The following is a 23817-nucleotide window of genomic DNA, read 5'->3' as shown; positions in this document are numbered from 1 at the left end:
TCCGCGGGGTTGGCCCCGTTTGAGAGTTTCCCTGTCTCTTTATTGGAATTCTTGGTGCTAATTTTAAATGTTTGCAAGAAGGTTTTCAATTCTGAAAAGAATCCCCTTGTTCCAACATAAATAAGGGGAAGCTTTCATTTGCTCTGTTTGCTCGGCATTTGTGACTCCGAACATTCAAGAAAACGGACAAATACACCGAGCCTGAGCATAAGCAAATATTTTCCGTATAACACTGCCTCTAGTCTGAATTCCAGTAAATGCAGAACAGAACTTCTCGAAACAACGTATTCTCTAATTATCTGTCTTTCCCTGAAGAAACAGGGAGGTTTCCAACTGCTTCTTGAACTGAAGGGTTTCAAGTGTCCTTTCTGTGTCACTCCAGTCTTCAAAAAGGGCAAGAAAGAGGACCCAGGGACTCTAGACTGGTCAACGTCACCTCCATCCTGGGAAACTGATGGAACAACTTCTCCTTGGTGCCATCTCAAGGCATATCAGGGATAAGAGGGTCATTAGGGGCGGTCAGCATGGCTTCACCAAGGGGAAGTCGAGCTTGACCAACCTCATTGACTTTGATGAGGATTTGCAGTTTGGCTGTTCCTGTGGAGGTAACTCCTATAGAGCTCTGGGGCATCGCTGAGCCCGACTGCACGAAGGACTTTCCACTTCCAAACGCTCCATTTTCTCTTACGGTAAGACGGGAGGAAGCTTGACGCATTTTCTTAGAGCTCCTTTGCAGGACCTGGCAGACAGCGGAGCTGTCGTGACCATTTGCCAACCGTTCAGCCCCGCGTCAGGAAACCTCTCGTTGAAACAATAGCGAGCGCGGGGCAGACATAACTCACGCGCTTTAGGTGTGTTTAAAGCGGCTTTGCTCGCTCTTAACGTCCACAGAGCTCTTAAATCAATTACTCTTGGTCCCATGCTGCTCGTTCCGCTCGGACCTCGTCATCCGCGCTGTCCCCGATCTGGACGAGCATCCTCAGCAGAGCTGGACATGCGCTACCAGCAGCAGGAAACCTGCGCAGCTCATGGGGGCTGCTTGGAAATACTCAGACCATTGTTTTCTCGCTCAGGTTATTGTCCTTAAGCAGCTTCCAGTAGGTGTTGTTAAACACGGCGAGTCTCATATGGATCCGTCTTGTTTTGTTTCTTAATTGACCACAAAGGTGAAACTTCATCAACACCCTTAATACACTAAAACTGGCTGAACCCTGGGGGTTGTGTGCTCTGGGGAAGGCAGAGCTGGACCTAAGCAGCACCGCAGTCCTGGCCTAGGAAATGAGGTTCTTAATTAGAAGGAAAGGGGGAAAAGGGAAGAGACCTTGTTCCCTGGAAAGGTGGTGGGATGACATTTCTAGGGAGCAGTAATGGAGGAATTTTGCTGTCTTGGCATCACTAAGGAAGAAGAATTGCATGAGTTTTTGGATGACAGAGGGATTTTTGGAGATGGCAGCAAGAACTCTTTAAAATTAAGGTTTATCCACCCCAGAGCGCTCAGCAAACTTAACCCAAATAAATCAAAGATACAGATCGCAATAAGGTTTTAATTTGGTGCAGCTTGATTCATCTGCTTGCTTTTATTCTGAATGAAGGTGTCCGCGCAGGAGTTTAATTTCGTGTAGTAAAAGTGCTTTAATTAATGTCCTTAATTAGGTCGGGGTGTGCGTGTTTCTCCTTCCCCGAGTGCCCAGCACACGTGGAAATCCGGGGAAATAAAGCTGGACTTTGCCACTGAACTCACACGAACGCTCATTTTTAAGCTTGCGATTACACATCTACCTCCAAACCATTTGGATGAGGGAATTTATAAATTGTCATTAAACTTGTCCTGATTTGCGTAGCAGTGCTTTTGTATTGTTGCCACCGCCTTGTTCTCCTTACATTCTCCACATTACCTTCTTATTCCACTGAAGTCATTTTCCAGCACTAATCGCACGCTTCCCGCAAGCCGTCGGCCGTCAAAGATCCACATTCAGATCTTATTCTTTTATTTCTTCAATCCAGATTTTTTTAATGTTTCAAATGCTTGTTTGCTGGAGTCTGTCGGGCTGGATTGTTGGCCGGGCTGTGCAGTACATGCTGACACGCCATGAACATCGCGCTGTGGTATGCGGTGTCGTGGCACTCAAGGAATCCACTGATCGCCGTGCGAAGAGCGAGATGTTGGCCATTATTTCTTTATAAAGGTTGTTCCGGGTCTGTAAAACTCGCTATGTAACGCGCAGCGAGTGCTGTCAGCTCCAAGCATATTTTTGCTAATATCTCCTAATAATTTCGGTTAAATCACATTGGCTTTTAAAATCCTCCGTGGCTCGGTATGAGCTTATTCATCTGTGCTAGAGCGATGTATTCTTGCTAGTGATTTTGTTGTTAATGTCGGCGTGTTGTGGCTCAGATCCTTCACTTCTGGGCTGAAAGCTTTTTATGGGCGATGATAAACTTAATGGGCTTTCAAGCTGTTAACTCTTATGCTGCTCAGTGTGTGTGATCCGATGGGATGTCGGGAAAGCCGGGGGTGCGAGAAGCATCACGCAAAGAGCCCGATACAAACGCACCCTGTGCACTTTGGAACTCTTCCTGGCGCTTTTCCCATGGAAAGGGTCCCATGTGGCAGCGTGTTTGCTCTGAATGCCGTTTCTCCCCGCTTGCAGATTGTTCCTGGCGGGATCGTGTGTTGCCGCAGCTGCTGCAGGAGGGTGGTTTTGGTGTGTTTTAGTGTTGTATGCAACTTGGGAAATAAACCCAACACAGCCGCAATTCGCCTGAGACTGAAGAGCTAAAAACTTACCTAGCGTGGCTCGAATTGCGTATGTTATTTCTTTCCCTGTAGTTAAACCCTCAAGTTTGGGTCCCGAAGCTTTTGCGACCCGTGCAGAAGCAAAAAGGCCAAAATTCAGCAGCGGTTCTGTCCTGAGCGCCTTTCAGGGCTTTTTCGGTTTGCAGGAGGAAGAGAGCGATTGTTGAAATGGGCAACATAACAGGGTTTTGCAATAAAGTCGCCGTTTGCTTTTCCAATGGGTTGCCAGCTTTCTATTGGAAAAAATGTGCTTAGTGCGTTCTCAGGCCTAGAACTGCAATAAATTTTCCCCTGGAATATCCGCGGTTTAACTCGGGACTTGCCAAGCGCTGCGGAGACGCTACAAAGCCTGGAATGGGGTCTGGGATCAGGAGGAGCTGAACGTGGCCCTTTGGGGCATTATCTCAGACTTTCTAAAGCAAGGGTTAATGGCTTTTTAGAGCAAAGTTGCTGAACCCCTGGTGGTGTTACACTTATATCCCTTTTCTAGGTGGAAATCACCAATCCAAGAGGTTTTGTATTTTCTCCAAAATTACGTATATTTCCCTGAACCTTTAAAAAAAATATACAAGCGAAAAATCAAGCTGAGGATTTTTTGCAGTGAATGGTGGCGCTTTACATTTCTTTAAGCTAATCTATTTCTTTTTCTGCTTCTCGTTTTGTGTAGGATGCTGTGACATCCAAACCAGTCATCCAGTTCCAAGGAAGCCAAGGGGTAAGTTCGGCTGTGGGTTCCTTGGGAGGTTCTTACTCTGAATGAGGTGTTTGTTCTGTGCGTCTGTCCTGTTCAAAGAACGATGCTCTGATTTCTCGAAAGCGAGAGATAACGCAGCTCACGTGGTCCAGGAAAGAGCGTTTGCTCATTGATCGCGTGGATTATCTCTCTGTTAAAACTTTTCCCTCTCCTTCTCTTCTAACCTCGCTAAATCCATAGCGATGCACAGTGGGGAAATTCAGGTTTTTAAGGCCAGGCTGTTGGGTAGAACAAGGACGCACAAAGTTCAGTGGTGGACACAGCACTCGAGGGAAACATGAGGATGTAACATGAGATATTCATCAATGATTTGGACGAGGGAATAGAGTGACTGTCAGCAAGTTTGCTGGTGACACCAAGCTGGGAGGAGTGGTGACACTGGAAGCTGTGCTGCCATCAGAGACCTGGACAGGCTGGAGAGCTGGGCAGGGAAAAATGTAATGAAATAGAACAAGGGCAAGTGTAGAGTCTTGATCTGGGCAGGAACAACCCCAGGTTCCAGTTGGGGAATGAGCTATTAGAGAGCAGCGTAGGGGAAAGGGAGCTGGGGGTCCTGGGGACAGCAGGGTGACCATGAGCCAGCACTGGGCCCTTGTGGCCAGGAAGCCAATGGGACCTGGGGTGGGTTAGAAGGGGGTGGTCAGTAGGTCCGAGAGGTTCTCCTGCCCCTCTGCTCTGCCCTGGGGAGACCACACCTGGAATCTTGTGTCCAGTTGTGGCCCCTCAGTTCCAGCAGGACAGGGAACTGCTGGAGAGAGTCCAGCGCAGCCACCAAGATGCTGGAGGGAGTGGAGCATCTCCCGTGTGAGGAAAGGCTGAGGGAGCTGGGGCTCTGGAGCTGGACAAGAGGACACTGAGGGGGGACTCATTCATGGGGATCAATATGGAAAGGGGGAGTGTCAGGAGGATGGAGCCAGGCTCTTCTGGTGACAACCAGTGACAGGACAAGGGGCAATGGGTGCAAACTGGAACACAGGAGGTTCCATTTAATGTGAGAAGCAACTTGTTGGGGTGAGGGTGGCAGAGCCTGGCCCAGGCTGCCCAGGGAGGTTGTGGAGTCTCCTTCTGTGCAGACATTCCAACCCGCCTGGACACCTTCCTGTGTAACCTCATCTGGGTGTTCCTGCTCCATGGGGGAATTGCACTGGATGAGCTTTCCAGGGCCCTTCAACCCCTGACACTCTGAGATTCTGTGATGCTGCTTTTGTTTATTCCTTTTTCAGCGCAATAATTTGCGTAATAATCAGAATTTCGGTAGCAATAACTAGGTCAAAATTAAGAGAGTATTAACGTGCTTTGTGCTGCTGCAGTGGGACTATCTGGATGTTTATTAGCACCTGTTTATTAGTTTTATCCTCACAAATTGGATTTTCACGGATACTCGTATAAGTTGCTGTGCAGTCTTGAGCGTTTTGCCTGTTTTAAATAGCATGTAAATGGGTGTAAGAGCTTGAGCACTGAAGCGTTACAATGGTGGTGGTTGGTGACGTGTGTAACTCTACGAGAAAGGCTGAAGGTGCTTCTGGTTCTGTACAATTCTGCGGAGTTGGAGATGAGTTTGGGTCAGATTTGCAGGTGTTCATTGCGGGGACCTGAGACCGGGGGAGTAAAGAAAGAACTGAGCTGGGGGAAAAGATCTTCAGCTGCCCAATGCACGTGTTCCCGCAGCTTTATTAAACATAACTCTTAGGAACAAAACGTCTTAACTTGACGTTATTGGAAAATGTGACGTTTTCCCCTTTTTCTTGGGATGAACTTGTGTGGGCATTAATAGAGGAAGGTGAAATTGCCGTTCGGAATGACTCGTCCGCAGATGAGTGTTACTTGAAAGAAGCAAAAACAGAAGTCACATCTGTCCGGAGCTATTTTTAAGTGTCTATGGTTACTGGTGTGTTACTCGGCACCAAAATTAGGGCTCCCTGGGAGCAGTTACCATGCTGATTTGGTGGCTTGAGAAACCTTCTGTTTCAGCTAAAAATAATTCCTAGATAACGGGCAGTTTGCGTGTGCTACACTTTTCAGTACTGGAACAAGCAGCATTTAATGCTCAAGTGATTCTCTCGCTCCTTTTACGTCCTTTGAAGAAGCCGCAGAGAGTCTCCAAAAAGCACCAAAGTCGGGGCTGCGGGAGCAGCTGTTTTACAATGGTAAATGAGGAGCTAGAAACAAGTTGTTTCCGTATGTGAATCTGTGATTTGGTGACATCCTCCAGGCTTTATTTTACAAGCCCATGGTGCGCAGCACAGCTCGCAGCTGGACAGACCCGTTGCGTTTACCCCGGCGCATTAACCGCAGGGTGAGCGGTGCCAACTGCGGAATACCCACAATCTGCTGCTCACAGAACCTTATGCGTGTTCTCGGCCGCTTGGGGAGCAGGAGAAGCTGTTTTACTCTGGATGGGTGGGGGCAGAGGGTGCTGGGGCTGATTAAGGGCTTGGGGCCACGGTGCAGGTTTGGCCGGGGTGATAACGGGGCTCAGCAACACCCAGATCACCACCAAATCCGCTCCAGATATCTTCATGTCCGAATCCCAGGGCTGCGCGGGGGTCCCTCATCCTCCCGTCTCGCCCACGGTGTTTTTGGGTTTACCGTTCCAAAAGAAGGGGAGGTTTGGCCAGATCACAACTGGTTTGTATGGAGGGTAAATGGAAGAAGCTGCACCAGCACAGGTCGCATTTCTCGGCGCTTCTGAGAACGTCCCTGTGGTTTCACCCAGTGGCACAGCTGTGCTGGGTGCCCAGGCCGCTCTGCATCCGAGATGGAGGGGAAAGCACCTTCTGTACCCGCGCTGCTCTTCGGGGGGCGCAGGCAGATGTGGAACACGCCAGCTGCTTTGCTGGCCGTGGGTATTTCCCGCATAAACGTGGCAATCTGGGTAAATATAAATCCGTGCGGTAGAGCGTAGCCTAAAATAGGTCGAAGGCGATGTTCCTTCTGCCTGGTTTTCTGGAAACCGTCTTAATTATCAAATATTGATGCGATAGTAGAGCTCAGACGCTGAGATTGATGTCGGGTCTTGAGCGCGGAGGGGAAACAGTTTCCCTGTTGAAAAATGAATGGCTGGAGGGGAGAGAAACAATGCAGATCGCTGGCTGCGGAGCACGCTTAATGCTTGATTAAATATTTAATTTAGCAGCGGCGTCACACTCAACTGTGAGCCATGAAATCTCTTTATGGAATTATAATATCTTAAAAAAGAATAAGCATGCTACCTAGTGACCTGGCGTGTCCCGTGTTTAGTGCTGGATCGCTAATTCTAAAGAAACGAGCCTCAAGTGCTTTACATTGAACATAAACAGCGGTAGCACGTCTGTTCTGAGCCTGAATCAATAGAATTGGGTCAGATTCCTGGGGGAGGATGACTGTGGGCTCCGCTTTGCGAGGCAGCGAGCCTGTCTGTTCTGTCACACACATACTGTCTTTTTAGCTGCTCTTCACCTCTTTACCTATATTACTTTACCCTTTGGTAAGTTAGTTTGGCTAATTTGGATCCTTCTCGCTCTCCACAGTCACCTGTGTGCTTTACTTGGGTGGGGTAAATGGCTCAAAACACGGTGACGGCAGCAACGTTGAATTGCGTGTTAGCTGGGCTACCCAAGTGACCGGTGTCTCTCTCCTTCCCGCAGCACATCGCCATCCCGAGGCCCGATCGACCGGCGGAAGTGCGGACCTTCACGTTTTATCTCTCCAACATTGGCAAGGACAGCCCCCAGGGGAGCTTTGACTGCATCCAGCAGTATGTGTCCAGGTGAGTGCTACAGCAGAAAATCCAGCCGTTTATTTTTTTATCTTTAATGTATCTTCTGTAGAATCACTCCCCTGACCAACCTGAACAAAATGCAATATGTGTTCTTGCTTTTTAGCGTCTTTCTAATGCATTTGTGTGTGTGTATCTCAGTAAGGAGGCGCTCACAGCAGAATCAGTTCACCTCTCAGCTTCTGTCCCCCTAGTTATTCAGATAAGGCGGCCTCCGTTGTTCAGCGGTACAGACGTGCCCGTCTGCGGTGTCGGGAGTATCTTTATCCCATTGCGTTTCTCTTGCAGCAATGGCAATATCCATTTGGATTGCCTTGGAAGCATACAGGACAAAATCACCGTGTGCGCTACTGACGATTCGTACCAGAAGGCGAGGCAGAGCATGGCCCAGGCCGAGGAGGAGACGCGCAGCCGCAGCGCCATCGTCATCAAACCCGGCGGCAGATACGTGGGTAAGCAGCCCCTTGATTTGGGGCGTCCTCGATAGCGTCTGAACTCAAACACTGACACAAGAATCTGTAATAAGAACCTTGTCGTTCCATCTGGGTGTCTGATGTATTAGGCGGCTGCTCTCCCTGTGTTGTGACTTCTTCGTGACTTCCACCTTCACCCCGCAACGCGGCTGGTGGGTGTTTCGCGTGGTTTCTGGGGATGGCCTGTGCGCAGTCACGCCGTCCCCTGGTGTTATTTTGTATTTGGGATGCTGGGAGCGCTCTGCTGAGCCATCACAAGTGTCGGCTCCAGCGTCGCCACCGCTGGGTTGCACATCTGGTGTGCGCCAGAACATGCGATGTCTCAAATGCGGGTGGGAGAGTGCTTGTGATAATAAACCCAGAGCCTCAAGCAGCACCGCAACCTTAAACAGCGATAAGAGACCTTAGGGGAGGAAATAAAACTGTGGCAAAAATGAGCAGGCTGCAGAGGGAGCCTGCAGAGACCCAGCTTAGGGCTCAGCTCCCTGCTCAACCTCAGGCCGGGCACGAATGTGAAACAGAAAGCAGAGTTTTGGGGTAATTCTGTGTGTTTTGAGCCAGCTGGTTTTTCTGCAGCCAGTCTCTCCTCAGGATGTCTGGGATGAGAATGGTGAGCTGCAAAATGTAGAACTGACCCTGACTCATTGTTCTATCAGCAAAGTGCTCAAAGCTGAGAAGTCAGATAGTAATCAGGAAGGAAACGCATTGATTTCCTGTAGACTAGAAGATTATTTTGTTTAGCTTACATTCGAGAACATTACAGTAAGTGGATGAGGTTGCGAGGGAGAAGATTCCCAGAGCAAATTGCTTCCCGGAAAGATACAGCAAAAGATTTTGGTTTTAAAAATACTGCTGTTAAAACGTGAACTGCTCTGAGATGGAGGGACGAGCGTGTAAAACGCAGTGGGGTGGAGTCTCCGATGCACACAGATGTCGGTGTTTAAACGGGAGGAAAGCAGCGGAGGAGGAACCTGGGCCAGGACGGTCCCGTGGCAGGACCCGCATGGGTTCGGTGCCGGCACCATCAGCCGGTTCGTGGCGCTGCTCCGAGAACACGGGGCTCAGCGCTGCACCAGATGCACAACCATTCCAGGCAGCTCAGGTCGGGGAGAATTTCTATGCAACATTGCGACTGGAGATCAACAGAACAGACACTTGCAGGAAAATATATGGAAATAGGTGGCTGGTGTGTCTGCAGGGCGATGCGTGTGCTTATATACGCACTAAATGTGTGTGCGTATACGTTTATGTATATGCACATCTATAAATATTTCAAAACACTGTGTTCTGGCTCAACTTTGGGGTTTTTTCCTCCTCCTGTCACTGCGCATTTTGGCTCCAGCCCAAAGTGGGAGCGTCCCAGGGTGGTTTTGCTGTCCCTGACCTGGCAAGAGTTAAGGGAGCTCTAGAAAGCTGGCGAACCTTCTCTTATCCCATTTCTGGAAATGAAATCCAGTTGACCTCTGAATCTTGGGATGTTTGCCCGTGTGAATTGTTGTTTTTCCCCCTCTCACCTCGGCCCTGCACTGGTGGGTCGCGCTTGTTTGCATCAGCACGGTGCGTAATAAAAAGCCAGGAAATGGGGCCTGGGTTACGCAATCGGCATCTCAGTACAATAAACACTGCGGAGATCGCCAGTGTCTTCAGATGACTCAGTTGCAAACATCGCTTCCTAGCAGTGCACAACTGCCACGCTGAATCAACCCCCGCGGCTCTTGCAGGAAATGCTGGGTGGTGTTTGTCCCAGCGAAGGTCACTTTCTTGAACCACAGCGATTATCGATCGCATCTCCCTGCTTTTAGACCTTGAATTTGCTGCTTTCGCCTTTGGGAGCAGGAACCTGCCTTTTGTGGCCTGGATTTTGTGTTCAAAAGAGCAGAATCCTTTGTTTGGTGCCGCAGTGGGCGATGCGGGACCTGGGCGATGGGGGTTCTAGTTAAAGCTGGTTTGCAATAGGGACGGGGAACTGGATTCTGGTGTAATGCTGCCAGAACCCAAGAACCGCGGCTGGGATGGAGCTTGAGGTGAACTTCCGAGCCAGCTTCACGTTCTCACGTGTCTGTAAATGCAGTTTAGGTGATTTCTGCAGTGTAGAAGGGATTATTTAATCCGAGCGGACACTAATGAATAGGCCGATGTACCACGTTAGGCCCCGTTGGTGTGGCCGCGTTTGGCGGGGGGAGGGAGGTGGACGCAGCCCCATAAAGTTCCCATTGTTCTAAAAGCAGAAACATCTGCTGGAGGAGCGTTTTTTGCTGAGATCAGCAGCAGGGAGCCGCTCCTTGACCAGTTCTGCTCTTTCCACTCCATATTTCGACCCTTCTACAGAATAATGCAGGATTTTCTTCTCACGGGGAGGGGAAAAATGGTTAGATTAACCATGGGGGTACGTACACTTGGGATAAATGAGAAGCTGGCAAACAAAGAGAGCTTTATTGAAGCTTGTGGCCTGCAATACTCAGGTTTCCAGAGCTTGGTGTTGCTCTTTACTTGTTACAAGCTTGTCATAGATCATAGAACTCACAGGATGCTGGTTCTGGTGGCGTATGGGGATGGCCGGGGCGCGCTGATTGTGTTTGTCCTCCCTTGTCACCTCCCAGCACTCGGGCCGGCGTCACGAGCTCCGGACGCGCTGACAGCCCCCCGGCCTCTGCAAGGTGACCGCTGCACTTCACTGTTCTCATCTCATTTTAGGCAAAAAGGTTCAGGTGCGTAAACCTGCACCAGGAGCTTCCGATGCTGTTCCCTCCAGGAAGCGCCCAACGCCGGTCAACCTTGCCAGTGCAATAAAGAGGGGCAATAGTGCCATTTCTCAGAGACCCTTCAAAGATAGGGTTGTGCACTTGCTGGCACTAAAGCCTTATAAGAAACCTGAACTTATTCTCAGATTGCAGAAGGATGGACTTTCTCAGCAGGACAAGGATTTGCTGGACAACCTTCTGCAACAGGTTTGTACTCTGACGAAGGCACCGGTTTAGGTAAAGGGAAATGTCTTCTCAGAATGATAACAACGTCGGTGTTAGTCTGAACGTAACCTGTGTACCCCGCAGCTGCGGCTGAATGTTTCTTTAGAGGCCTGTCCAACAGAATTTGCTGGTTTTGTAGAGACAGAAGCCTCTCGTTTATACGCCCTGATTGGGGTGTTTGCTGCTAAGCTGCGTGATTTGATCTCACCAGCTCAATCCTTAGAGGAACACTCATGGTTGTGGGGAGAATTATCCAACAGAGCATCTGTTTGATTTGTTATAACCCATACATCTGTATATTTTTATTAACGTGGATGCAGAGGAACATGTTCTGTATCCATCCATGTTTCCTCTGCGAAGGTAAGAACATGTCCCTCCTCACTGAGCTTCACATCTGCTCCGTGTCACCAGAGCTGTGCCTTTCCTGCCCAGAAATGCAACTGGTTCAGTGTGAGGATCATGCAGCTTCTTGCAAAGCATCTTATTTGTACGTCAAGAGCTGAATCAGTTCTCGACACTTTGAGTCGAGTCAAAGGTGCCATTTCAGGAGTTGCAGTAAATACCCTTGTTGCTCTCACAGTGCAAAACGGCCGTTTATTTAAATGCCGCAGCCGCCCTTTGCTGTGTTTTTTATTTTACTTTATTTTGACTCCTTTGCATAGCTGAGAAGAATCAGACAGCGAGGAGTTCGTTTGTCCAAGGGCACGGGGCAGATTGTATTGAAAACAGCCTTATTGCTGGCACAACTTCCTCCTTGTTGCTCCTCGATATTAATCCTGTAGCCCTTAATTTCCCAGCAGCGCTGGAATTCTTTGGAATGCTAGAAATAGATTTCATGCTAGAGCTGCTGTTTCTGATCACCACCTTTCACTGGTGCTCGCACAGACCCCTGCAGGCGAGCGCTGCGTCCGGTACTGTCCGCAGCATCAGCCCCATGGGGCTAAATGCTGATTTGGCTGGAAACGTATTGCCCGTAATTAATCTCCTTTCAGTGCTCCCATCCACAAGCGGGCTCGGATAAGCTGAAAATTACAGCCTGCGTTAAAACTAAATACGTCGAGGTGTGGGTTTCATTGTGCTCTTGCATCTCTCCCAGGACTCCGTGTTCCCGGTGGCCTTTTTGCCTCATTTTGCAAGGTTTCTATTTTTGGGAGGCGCGGGGTGGAGCTTGCGGAGCCCCACACCAGCAAAACAAGGAGGCAGCCGCTCCCGGCAGAGAGAATCGCGATTGTTGTCCTGCTCCAGGCCCTGCTGAGCAACGTGCGTAAGGCAGCGCTAACAGGGAGCCTCGGAGAGGGGGTTCTGAGAGATAACCCGGGTTTTGCTTTTGTCTCTTGGGCTGTTTACTGGGATATCTCAATGTAAAACACGGCTCAAAGTCGTCTTGTGTTTTGGCTCCGGGTCTTGGAAAGCTGACAGAACCGAAAGGAAAAACAAAGTGTTTGTCATGTAAACTGATAACTCTGCTTTCTATTTTTCGCTTATCGGGAGAGCTTTGCTGTATTAGCTCTGCAGCTTTTTACATTCGCAGACTTTTAATATTAGGCTGTAGTCTCCCTAAAGCAAAAACAGAGGAATTAGCGGCATCTTTAGTTAAATCAAGGCCTTGCGCTCCTTCACTTGCTTTTCTGCGGCATCTTACTGCTGCAGGAGTGATAGAAATCCGTGAGCCCAGCGTTTCCTGAGCAGAGCGGGCGATGCAGCGAGCGCTGGTCCTTGAGCAGGTGCACGGTAGCTCCACCGACTCAAAGCATCTTGCAGCTCCAGCTGTAACACGGTCACCGCACCGGTGAATTCGGGAGCCTTTGCCAGCACGCAGCCCCTCCGTATCCCTTCTATAAAAACAAATGTAAGGGTTTGTTTCCTTTCTAAATTTCATCACCTAAAGAGGGTTCACCATCAGCATCTTTACAAACTTAACTCAGGCTTTTTGGGCTGTGTTGCCGGTGTATTTTTCAGCTGCTATAACCAGCAGCAAGAAGTGGAATTTGCAGTTGAGCTGCGGAAAGGCTGATGGAAGCGGGATAACTCCTACCAAGTGGTTTCCACTCTACCACGGCTCTGCCGGCCCCAGTAGCGCGTCCTACCCATGCGGAGCTTTGCGGGGAGGCTGCACCCCATAAAACGTTGTGAGGTGGCTGGTGTGGGTGTCCTGAGCCGAGCCCAGCACACGGGTCAGGCGCAAGGCTGGCTCCTGGAACCCTGCGGGACACGCTGCTCATCATATGTTGTGGTCTTGCCCTGGCGCAGCCTTGGAAGAGTTCTCCGTTAAACCCAGCAGATGAGCCCAAAGCACTGAACTGGACAGGACAACAGGTCTCCCCAGTGTTATCCTCACTGCTCCTTGAGAAAGGAGCTTTCTGTCGCTTGTTTTACTGGCTCGCTAGTGAGAAATTATCTTCTGGTAATTGTTAACTAAGCTATCACACGAGAGCTCCCCTATCAGCCCCTAAACCGCCCCGTTTTAGCTATGGGACAGGTGCGATAAGTGAACTGTTCCCTTTAGGGTTTATTCCAAGTTTTTCCATAAGCTGATGCTGGACTGTTCCAGACTATCCAAGCTGAATAATCTGTTTAGATATGACTTGTTTCCCAGGATATGCTTTGGAAACTCCTCAAACCTTAGCAATGACCGGGCAAAAGGAAAGGCACAGACTAAACCATCTGAGTAGGCAGCAAGTATGAAGTCTCTCCTTGTTCTGCGGCACTGCCACGAAGTCTGAGATTTTTGCCTGTATCTTAAGTCAAGTGAGAAAATTAAACCCTAACGTGGGGTGGGTTTTTTGCATATTACTCTTGTTGCAGGTGGCAAACCTGAGTGCCAAGGACAGCACCTTCACGCTGAAAGACTGTGTGTACAAAGAGGTGCAGAAGGACTGGCCCGGCTACTCGGAAGGAGATCAGCAGTTGCTGAAGAGGATACTCGTTCGGTAATTATTCCGTCTTCTGTGTAATAATCATCTGGAGCTCGAGAACACTAGGCCAGGTGCTATAAATTCAGGGTAGCCAAAGGCAGCAGGGCTGCGGTGAGTTAAATAAAACAAATCTGCTTATCATCTGGGCAGCTGTAGTTGCCTAAACTTGAATATCCAGGTCCTGCTGCACATACATTGTGATCCCAAGGGACACCTGATCCTGAAAAGAACCTTCAGTTGAGGTGGTGGTTTTGTCCCATGGGTTCCTCTCCAGGTATTTTTCTATAGGTGAAGCCTCCAGGTGTGGAAGCTCTTGGCTGGTGTGGGTATCCCCCACATTTCTAAAGCACAATTCCACTCCACGTATTTTCCTTTCCCCCGCTATTTTTTCAGTGTATTTGTACCGACCTGGTACAGGTTTTTGTAATGCACGTAGAGATTTTTTTACTTGCTTTTGAGGTTTATTTGCTCGCACTTCTAGTGAAGATGTAGCAGAGCACACTCTGCGCAGTTTCCATGATCTGAAAGCACAATTGGCTTGAAGATGAGACTTTGTTAAACCAACAGAAACCTGCACTTCGAGTGCTTTGGCGTGCTAAAGCAAAACAATCCAGCTTATTTAAACGGTCTTGATGGCGAATTATAATTAAACGGAAAAATACAACTGCCGTGCAAACTTTATGGCTTTAAAAAATAAAAAGAAGTGAATTTCCCCCTGTAGCAAGCGATGTTTACTGCGTTTTCTAGAATTGTGGCATTCAGTTATGTGTAGGCCTAAAAATAGACCTTGGCAAGGATGTGTTCAACTGCACAAACAAAGCCCCGCTCGGCCGGCGCAGGTAACGCGGCTACAGAATGGGAAAAACACACAGGGCCGAGGACGGTGGAAAAACATGCACCAAAAGGGCACAGACCTCCCGGTTTTGGGTCCGCTCGCCACTCGGCGGTTCATCAGCCGCAATAATTAGCGCAACTGCTGCTATTAAAACGATATGTGACAGTGGCCGTATTGGAACAACTTGTTTTCCTGGTGCTGATTGTGTTTTTGATCCTTTCATCGTTGTAGTGGGATGTTTTTTCCGCTCTCACAAGAATTGGAAGCTGTTGGCTTTCGATCACTTCTTTTAAATCCGTAATTAACGCGTGAGATGCGACGAGGTTGCTCGGTCCAGTCAAACAACATCCCAAAAGCCGCTTTCACCGGGGTGTTTATTGAACATCGCTCTTGCCCTTCCTGTTTTCAGTCTCCAAGTACTTTCCTCGAGCTGATATTCGGCTGGTGGGATTGCACTAAATCAAACTAAACCGAAGCCAGAACGGTGGCGAAACTGCGGACGTGTAAATGGTGCTGCAGGTGTATAAATGGTGCTGCAGGTGTGTAAATGCAGCTGCAGGGCATCTGAAAACTCCAGCTCAGGTTGAAAGAGGAATCTCGTGAAGTGCGGGCTCGGTCGCTGAAATAATCTTCCTGATGTTTGAAAACTACGTGTGCGCTTTAAAGCTGATTACAGCCTGTTGTAGAAGAATTCGGACGCTATTACTGAGGCTGCGCAGCTGGTGACAGCGACTGCCGAGCTGCTTTATTAAAACCTTTAGCCCTGAAGTTGTATTGTGTTCAGTGTGACGGCTGCAGCTCGGTGCACCGGTCGTTTTTCCAGGGTGATTAATATCAGTAGCGCAAATCCGGTGCCTTGGAGACTTCACTCCAAGATCTGAGGAGTGGAAATACCCAGCGTGAACGCGATTAACGCACTTACCTGATCAGAATGACTCTCTTTGCACCTTTTTTATGCTGCAGGAGCTCCTTATTGTTTGTCGAATACCACAAATACACACTGGGGTAGCGCTGTTTTGCATGATGCAACTTAAAAGTATTATTATGAGGACCTAAATGTAAATCCTAGTGGACCAATAATAGTGCCAGTTCCTGTTCTCATCCTCATTTTCCTGGACCCGAAGGGCCTTGCTGCTGAAGGCAGGTGGCTGCTCCTGTCAAATGGTGTTTAATGGTGCTGATGAGTGGGAGAACTTATTCCTCACCATCCGAACTTGAGTTGGACCCTTTTTTAGTGCGCTCGCTTTCGGAATTTTCTCGTTAAGTCAGTTTTAACAGGGTTGAGACAAACTCAGCAGAAATTAGTTTAAGTGCTGTCTTGCTTATTAAGCTGTGTTTCAAGCTAGAATATATGTATATACACCCCATACACTTTAAAGTTCAGTGCCAGTTTTTACTAGGCTGGGTATGGATGGTTTTTCCAAGGTTGTGATTTATTTGAGGTCAAGAGAAAAGAGGTAAAACTGTCTGGTGTCCTGTCTGGTAGCTCAGCCCACTGCGAGCAGCATCAGTGCGAGTGTCACCTCCGCTCATGGAGAAATACAGAAGCCACGGGGAGGCAAGAAAGAGAAGAAATGACCATCGATATTCTCCTGTAGGAGATTGGTTTTTGTAGATTTTGCCTGAGAGCGAAGCTGTAAGAAGTGCCTGGAGGACCCACTTTGACAGCACCTCCACGCAGTACGAATTTGAGCCCAGACAAGGCTCCTTGCTCTGCGGGAGGTTTGAAGTACCACCCGTGTGCTTGCGGAGCACCAGGTCTGAACACCCCCCATTCTGTTTTTCAGGAAGCTCTGCCAGCCCCAGAACAGCAGCGGTTTCCAGGGAGAGGCGCCTTCCCTGAGCCCACCCAAGGACAGCGTGAACTCCAGCTCTCCTCCCCAGGTGGGTCACCCCGCTCCGAGCCCCCGGGGGGGCTCAGAACCCCAAATCAGCTCCATCTGCTCACAGCGGAGTGGGGCTGAGCCGCTCAGCCTGTCCGCACGCTGTAATCGCCTGCTGCTGGAGGCTCTTAGGTCAATAGGTTGTTTGGTTTACTATTTTTTCCCATTTTATTAAGTTAGAGTCTAATTCCGGGTTTCCTCAGCATCTGTTTCTCCTCTGGACGTGGTTCAGCGAGGGCCTATGGGAGGATCTCTGACAGCGTGTCTCAGGTTCAGTCTTAAGGGCTGTATTTTTCCCCGCAGTGCCTACAATCCCTCTTGGAGTTCCTGGGAGAACAAGCTTATGTTTTACTCATTACTAATAATTGACTGGAACGAAGCAGTAATAAGCAGCTCCCAAACACGACCGAGTTATTAAAAACCTTGACCTTTTGCAACCTAATTGCCGTGACAGATCAGGGGCAGGTTGGGCTGCTCTTTGATTTGTCGAGATGCCAGCGCGCAGAGCCGTGAAAAGCACGTTTTGGCTGGTTTTCCGTGCCAATAAACCGCGCAGGAGCCGTTTTGCGGGTGCGTTAAGCGGAGCGTGTCCCACGCCTCTCGGGATCTCTGAGCACACACGTTTCTTGCTCACGTTGTGAAACGCGGCTTCGTTTCTCCGCCGTGGGTCAGCCCAGACAAGTTGAGTATTTATTCTCCTCCTGCCAATGGAATGTGTAATGCCTGCTTGTCTGGACAGACGCACTGGGGATTAGTGGCAAAGAATATTAGCAGGTAAAGAAATTATGTGCTTTCTGGTGGGGAGAAGGAGGCGATTCGCTATTGAGAACAAGAACCGTGCAACTTGTTTGCCGGGTAACTCATTCCAAATCCTCTCCTGCTCTGCTGTGAGCGTGATCCTGGTGAATAACAAGTGATCCCCGGTGCTGGGGTTGGCTTGGAAAGACACGATGCTGTTAAGAGGCTGGTTTTGTGTTCTGTCTTAACCTGATTCTGGAAATAGGTTGAAAAGTCATTTTGCTTCTGGCTGTACGTATTTTGAAAGTCACAAAGGTCTGTAGGGGATGTTTCAGGTCTCTTGAGATGATCCCCTCGAAAATTTGAGTGGTTGATTCATTTGGATCTAGAACAGCAACAGGGGCAACCAGACGTGGAATATAAATGTTTAACGTGGGTTGTGACAGACAGCAAACCACAGGCAGCTTTTTCTTGTAAACCATCGTTTTTCTGATACTCTATAGCTGTAATTTCTATGTGGAGAAGGGGATGCCTGCTGACGGTTGGGGTTCGGTAGGCTGGGACGCCAAATATTTTGGGAAAGTTTGGTTGTGGAATGAAGGCAAAGAATAAGGTTGGTGTGGGAATCCTGAGGCAGCGTGGCAGAGCACGTACCGCACGGTCAGAGGGGTGACGGTGGTGAAGCTGCTGTTTGGTTTGGAAGGTGAGGAGAAGGTGGCAGCGCTGGTTCGAGACCCGGAGCCGATGCGGCTCCTCCTTCGGGAGATGGACACGGCCGCGTCGTGCTGAGGAGGCAGCCGGGATGTTGTAAAGCCGGTTCGACGTGCTGGCCTTGCCCCTTGAGCTCTGCGAGCTGCTCCTCTTCCTAACAACCCTGACAGCCGAAAGCTTTCCTGGCTTTGAGACCCCTGGGGTTAGCAAAAAATATATCACTTTGGGGAAAAAGGGATGAACTGGTGGGTTTCTAGCAAAGCAGCCGTGCATCCAGCTGCCCAGAATTCCCATTGGCACGTGCATCGCGGTCCTGCCAGCGACATGAAGAAAAGGAGAAAATATCCAAAAGAAACAACCGGAGGTGTCACTGGGTTTCCTCTGGGCGCTAAATAATCTTTGCTCAATAGTTTCTGCGGGTGCCAGGAGAATCTGGGCCGGCTCAGGCTGGGCTGAGCTTAAGCCTGACTCTACCTTGAGCTCTTCTTTGCATCTCCAGGCCCTGCCCATGAGGGTTGGTGGGGACATCTGGGAATCCCTACACTTATTTAAAGAAGGGGCATTGAGGTCGTGTTGGCCTGTGTGACGTGGCTTCTAAAACTGCTGCGAATGTCCTCTTTTTACCTTAAGTTCTGAGAACCTTAACAGTTAACGCTTTCTGGCCTCTTCTGGGAAATGCCTGTTTCTGGAGAAGAGGAAGGGCTGGCGCTGCAGGGGTGAAGCTGCCGACCGCAGAGTTGGTAAAAAATGAGTCGGGAATAAAATGCAGAACTTGTGCTGGGCTGTCCGGAGCGGGGAGGGATCCGCATCTCTCCTTTTCAGGGACTCTGAGGGGCTCTAAACCTCACGCCATGACCAGAAGAGAGAACAGATGTCTGATGGTTGTTTCTGTTCCCTGACAAGTGTCTGCGAGCAGGGAAGGGTGAAGGTTTCACTCCAAAAGGGCTGGATTTGGGATAAGATGCAGTGGGAGCAGGTTGTGTGGCCCGGGGATGGCCAGCACAGGAGATCCAGACTTGCTGGTGGGATGGTGGGTTTCTCCAACCTCTCCCACAAACCACGGGCTCCGAGCGGCTCTTGGGGTTGTCGGGAAGCGATTTGGGATGGAGCAGCTTCTGTAGGACCTGGTGGTGGTGTCCTCTGAGCTGGGGCGCTCGCTGGCAGCTCTCCTGGGCAGCAAAGCTCGTTTCCTGGGGATATTCCCTCGTTCTTTGGTATCGCACCCCCACCTAGTGGTAACAGCCTCCAAAACTCTGCCCTCAAGATTACTAAATTGGTTTTTTGCCTCTTTCCTCCTCTAGAAACGATCCCAACCCGTGGAGTTCATCGATCCCCTGGCCAACAAAAAGCCCAGGATTTCTCACTTGGCTCACAGAACTCAACCCACGTTCAACGGGAAGTTCAGCTCCTCCAACGGGAAGGACGCGCCTGCCCCCGCGCTGCCGCCGGCGCCGCCGGAGTCGGTGAGTTCCAGCTCCAACCTGCCGGCGCTGGAGCTGCCGCGGCCGCACGATCCCCTGTGCGACGTCAGCAACGACCTGACGCACAACGGCAGAGACTCTGAGAGCGCGGAGCCGGCCGACAGGCTGGGCCCCGCCGTGTCCACAGACTGTCCGCAGACGAGCAAGCACAACTGCGGCTCCTACGTCAAAACCAAGAAGAAGTCCAAAAAGCACAAAGACAAGGAGAAGGAGAGGAAGGAGAAGAAAAGTGAAGAGAAGTGCAAAGAGGAGAAGCAGGACTGTGAAGTAATAAAAAATGCTGACTTAGTTAGTGTTCCCCAGGAGCAGGTCACAGGTACGTACGGCCCCACACGTCCTCCTGTACGGAGATAATGTTATCGGCTCTAAGGTTTCTGTTCTAAATCCATTTGAGGGAAGAGGTTGCGTGTCCGCTTGTGGAGACCGTGTGGTTCACGGAATAATATCGCTGTCCCTACCTCCAAATCCACAACCGCGCTTCCTCTCAGAGGAGGATATCAGGTTTTTCCTGTTTAACCTTTTGCGCAGTCGGGAGCTGCCGCAGACCGTGTCGTGTTTCTCCTCGTTAAATTAAAAGCCGGATTAATACATGGGGATGAAAGGCAGACATCAAGATGTGTTGGGGAAAGCGGCGCTGCTTGATTACTTGCAGCTCTTGTGCTGGTGTTTGGTGGTGTGGTGACTGTCGTATTGATTTTGAACTCGGTAATGAAAAGTTACTCACAAAAGCTTTTTGATATCGGATACAAAAGAAACGATAAGTCCTGTGATAAACGTTGTTAGAGCAGCACAAAGCTGGCTCTTTGAGGCTGAGCTCTTCTTCCTTCAGGCTGAAAGACCTTCCTTGTTGTGTCCCGCTGTTCCTCCCAATTTCGTTAAGGACCGACAACAGTGAATCCGTTACCTGTTGAGATGCAATTAAAATATTTTCCATTAAACCAATATATTTCTAAGTCAGTTCTACATGCTCTTAGAGCAGAGAACATACATTGGATAATCCATTCCCTTACCTTGTGGCTTCATGTTTTCTGCGGGTTCGTCGCAACCCCCAGCAGCCTCCGGGAATATTGCAGTTGTATTGTTAAAGTTCTTTCTGCATCCGTCTTGTTTTCCTTTGCCCTGTTACTATTTTCTGAGCTCCTCTTCATGAAAATCATCCAGTTTTGGCTCAAAAAGGAGAGCAACTTGAAATGGAAACTGATTAGTGGAATTCCTGGAAAGGAAGAGGTTCACTGGGTGTTGGGGTCAATGCGATGTTAGTTCTCTCCTTCCCTGCGCTTCTCGTAGCGTCTACAAAACACATTTGGTCACTCGGCCATGATGTTCCGTGCCAGTCCGTGCTGGTCACTGCGTGGCACTGCAGAACCGCACTCTCCAGGTCTTCTACTTCATCCTTCGTGTCGATCCTCACTTCTGCAAATGTCATTTTTCATCCCCATGTAGTTTGCAGTGAACGGCAGCGGGTAGATACACACGTTCTTTGTCTAGAGGTGCATTTTGCCAGTGTTTCTTAAACCAAAACGCCCCAACTCTTTCATTGTAAAGCCGCTGACCCTTTACCACCTTTCCTGCTTTGCTTTAAAAGCAACTTGAATGCCTGCCTTTTAGTTAATTAGTAGGAGCCTGGTTCTGTTCCTGCTGCCCCGCTGGTGTGTTCGAGGCAACGAATGCGAGCAGACTGGGGAATAATGACACCAGGACGCGGTCGGTGCAGCGCGCGGCTCCGTCCGGGTCTTTTCCTTCCCTTCGTGTGGGTAACATGAGCCTAATCCTGCTCCTTTGTCCCAACAAACCCCCTTGGGCTGCAGGGAAGCAGTTTTCCCCTCGAAGTTAGTTCAGGAGGGATTTGGGGATCATCAGCAGTCAGTAGGTGGCACTCACAGGCAAAATAAGCCTTTTATGCTTTTTTCCTCCTTTTTCCTTCCCCGATCTTCCTCCCCTGGTTCCGTATCCTTCGCGCTGGCGCTCAGGGCAAAGCAGAACTGTCTGATCATCTGCACGGGGAACTGGGGCTGGGAGAGTGTGTAACAACATCGGGTTTTCTGCCATTCTGTGAAAACTCAGGGAAAAAGCAATTTAAAAATAGAAATATATATAATTAGGTTATTGCTTTTACATCCCCCTGTTTATTACTTGGGCATTTCGTGCTCCCAGCAGTTTGTCTGGGCTAATAGCTGTAAATAGGTGAGTGGGGACAAGCCTTGCCCGTGGCCATGGGCTGTCGGGTTCTGCTCGCGCTCAGGAACACGCTCAGGGAGCAGAAACGCAGTTTTGCAAAGCAGATCCATTCAGTCCTTTGCAGCCGCATTTGCTCTCCTCTTATTTTGCTGCCTTCTCATGGATGCACTTGACGTTCTGATTAGAGCTTTAATACACAGTTTATAAGAAATACCCCTTTCCAAACACGCATCCAGCCACTTTCTTCATCCCAACTAGCAGCGCGAGGCCGGTTTAGCTTTGTTTTGGGCTGTTTCAGGCCCACGTTCAGAATCTCATTCCTCCCAAGGTCTTTGGTCCCTTCGCTTCAAACCGCTGAGCTCCTTTCCAACCTCTCCCCTGTGCCCTGCGCAGTCCAGAGCATTGACAGTAAGGTCTATATGGTGTAGAATCGGGGATAAGAACCTGCACGCTTTACTCAGCTCTGTTCTGCTCATCAGGACTCTGTTTGTTGTGCAGTTCAGCGGTGCTGATCCCAGTGTTACCCTCCCTGCAGGCGGTGTTATAAACTGGATAAATTGAGATTTTTTTGCTGCTCTGTGCATTGGTTCATGTTGATTTTTCATGCGTTTTGCTGACAGACAAATATTAGAGAAGCCTTGAAGTTTCAACCACTTTATTGTGGCCGTTCTGTCTCCATCAGTTCAAAGCCAAACCCTTTAGAATTCGATAAACTGTATATTGCAGATAAGATCATGAAGTTGAAGTTTAATTGCATAGAGCCTTAAAGCTGCAGGATGTCTGTAAACCAGTCTTTATTTTTTCAGGTTTAAACGGAACATGCAATAATTCTAGTGTACCAACTTCAACTTCAGAAATGCCAGATTATTTATTGTAAGTATATTTATCGGTTCCTTCATCACTTTGGGATTGGGTTGCAAGCTAAAAATCACTACGTACTGGGGATTTTTGTTGGACTTTGTTACTCGATGTAAAATTGTAAGGTGGGTTTTAAAAAAGAAGAGTAAATCCAACTTTGTAGATAGTTCCTGAGACTAAACTAAGGTCTGTTCTTCCTTCTGGGGTTCAAGGTTATCTTCCTATAAACCAGTTCTTAAAGTCCTTCAAGAAACACGGCGTATCTTGAGGGGGCCGAAAGGGTTAAACGTCTCCATGTTACTGTTGGAAACCTGGAGAAGAAGTTATCTGTTTTAATGTTGAGGAAGACAGGGCAAGAAAGGATTGTGAGAGGTTAGCTGGTTCCTCCTGCTCAGAGCCAGGATCATCCGCATAAACCAGCAAAACGCTCTCGGTGGGGAGGTTATAACTCATGGGTTAGAATGAGAGTCATTTCACCTCTTGACTTTTTAATCAGATCCCCTTGAGGTTAATTAGGCAATAGACTCGTCTGTGGAATCGCAGAAAGCCAAGAATCCGCATAAAGCTGGAGCTGCTGTAAAGCAAAGCTCCGCGGTGGCGAAGCAGCGTCGCCGGGTGACGTCCCAGCCTGGGGACAGTTAAACGTGAGCCCTTTGCGTTCAGTTCACGGTGTTCACGGTGCCGGGTGTCTCGTGGAGATACAGTCAAAGCCCGTTCAGCGTGGTTTCTTGTGCATTTCGGGTCTGCTTTGGCTGCGGTCGGGGGAAGAGGAGGATGAGGAGGAGGAAGGAGCCCCCGCTCTGTGCTCCGCAGGGGTTGACTGCAGGATACACAGGGTTCGCGTAGTTACAAAACTGTGGTTTGCTGGGCTGTGCGAACCACACAAACCGCTTCCCCTTGGCGTTCCCAGCGCCACGCAGAGGAATGCGGATGGAGAGGGATTCTCTTTTTATTTCCTTACAATGGACGCTGATCCCTCCTATAGAGGGTTCCTGCAGCTCCTTGGTCCATCTCCAGAGGAATCCTGCAAGGTTTATGAACTCCTGTAAGATTTATGAACTCCTGCGAGGTTTATGAACTCCTGCAAGGTCTGTCGTCCCCGTTTTTGGTACAATCGGGCTGTTTTGTTGATCGGCTCCTTAAATTCTAAGAACTGTCAGTGCTGTTTGGATCGTAGACACACATTTCATACCAGGGAGGACACTTCTTTATCTCACAGTTGTGTATCCTCTGTAGGTGCTTATTTACACTGACCCCAAGCAAAGACTCAGTTCTTGAAGGCCGGAGCACATTTCGGTTAACAGAGGGAAAGTTTTTCCATTAATTAGATACCTAAATTAGCTTCTGTGTGTTGGCACGCTGAGCTGGCGCTGCCACAGCCAGGGTGAGCTGGCAAAGTAGAGTCATCACCCCCAAAGAGATGAGTTTTGCTGTCAGTTCTGCAGAGTGCCGGGTTTAACGGCTCCGTGTT

The 23817-nt window shown here is 49.2% G+C and overlaps 1 protein-coding gene across 1 annotated transcript in view; it reads left to right on the top strand.

Moving 5' to 3' along the window:
- Positions 1 to 23817, top strand: part of ELL (elongation factor for RNA polymerase II) — a 47276-nt gene that overhangs the window by 18340 nt on the left and 5119 nt on the right. The window contains exons 2-9 of the mRNA XM_080359376.1: positions 3465 to 3512; positions 7178 to 7299; positions 7597 to 7760; positions 10476 to 10729; positions 13553 to 13677; positions 16285 to 16381; positions 19131 to 19626; positions 22295 to 22361. Of these exons, the coding sequence (XP_080215502.1) occupies positions 3465 to 3512; positions 7178 to 7299; positions 7597 to 7760; positions 10476 to 10729; positions 13553 to 13677; positions 16285 to 16381; positions 19131 to 19626; positions 22295 to 22361 (1373 nt within the window). The remainder of the gene's footprint in view (positions 1 to 3464; positions 3513 to 7177; positions 7300 to 7596; positions 7761 to 10475; positions 10730 to 13552; positions 13678 to 16284; positions 16382 to 19130; positions 19627 to 22294; positions 22362 to 23817) is intronic.

The sequence above is a fragment of the Nesoenas mayeri genome (assembly GCF_963082525.1).
Source record: "Nesoenas mayeri genome assembly, chromosome: 25".
Taxonomy (NCBI): Eukaryota; Metazoa; Chordata; class Aves; order Columbiformes; family Columbidae; genus Nesoenas; species Nesoenas mayeri.
This window is presented reverse-complemented; position numbering and strand designations above follow the sequence as displayed.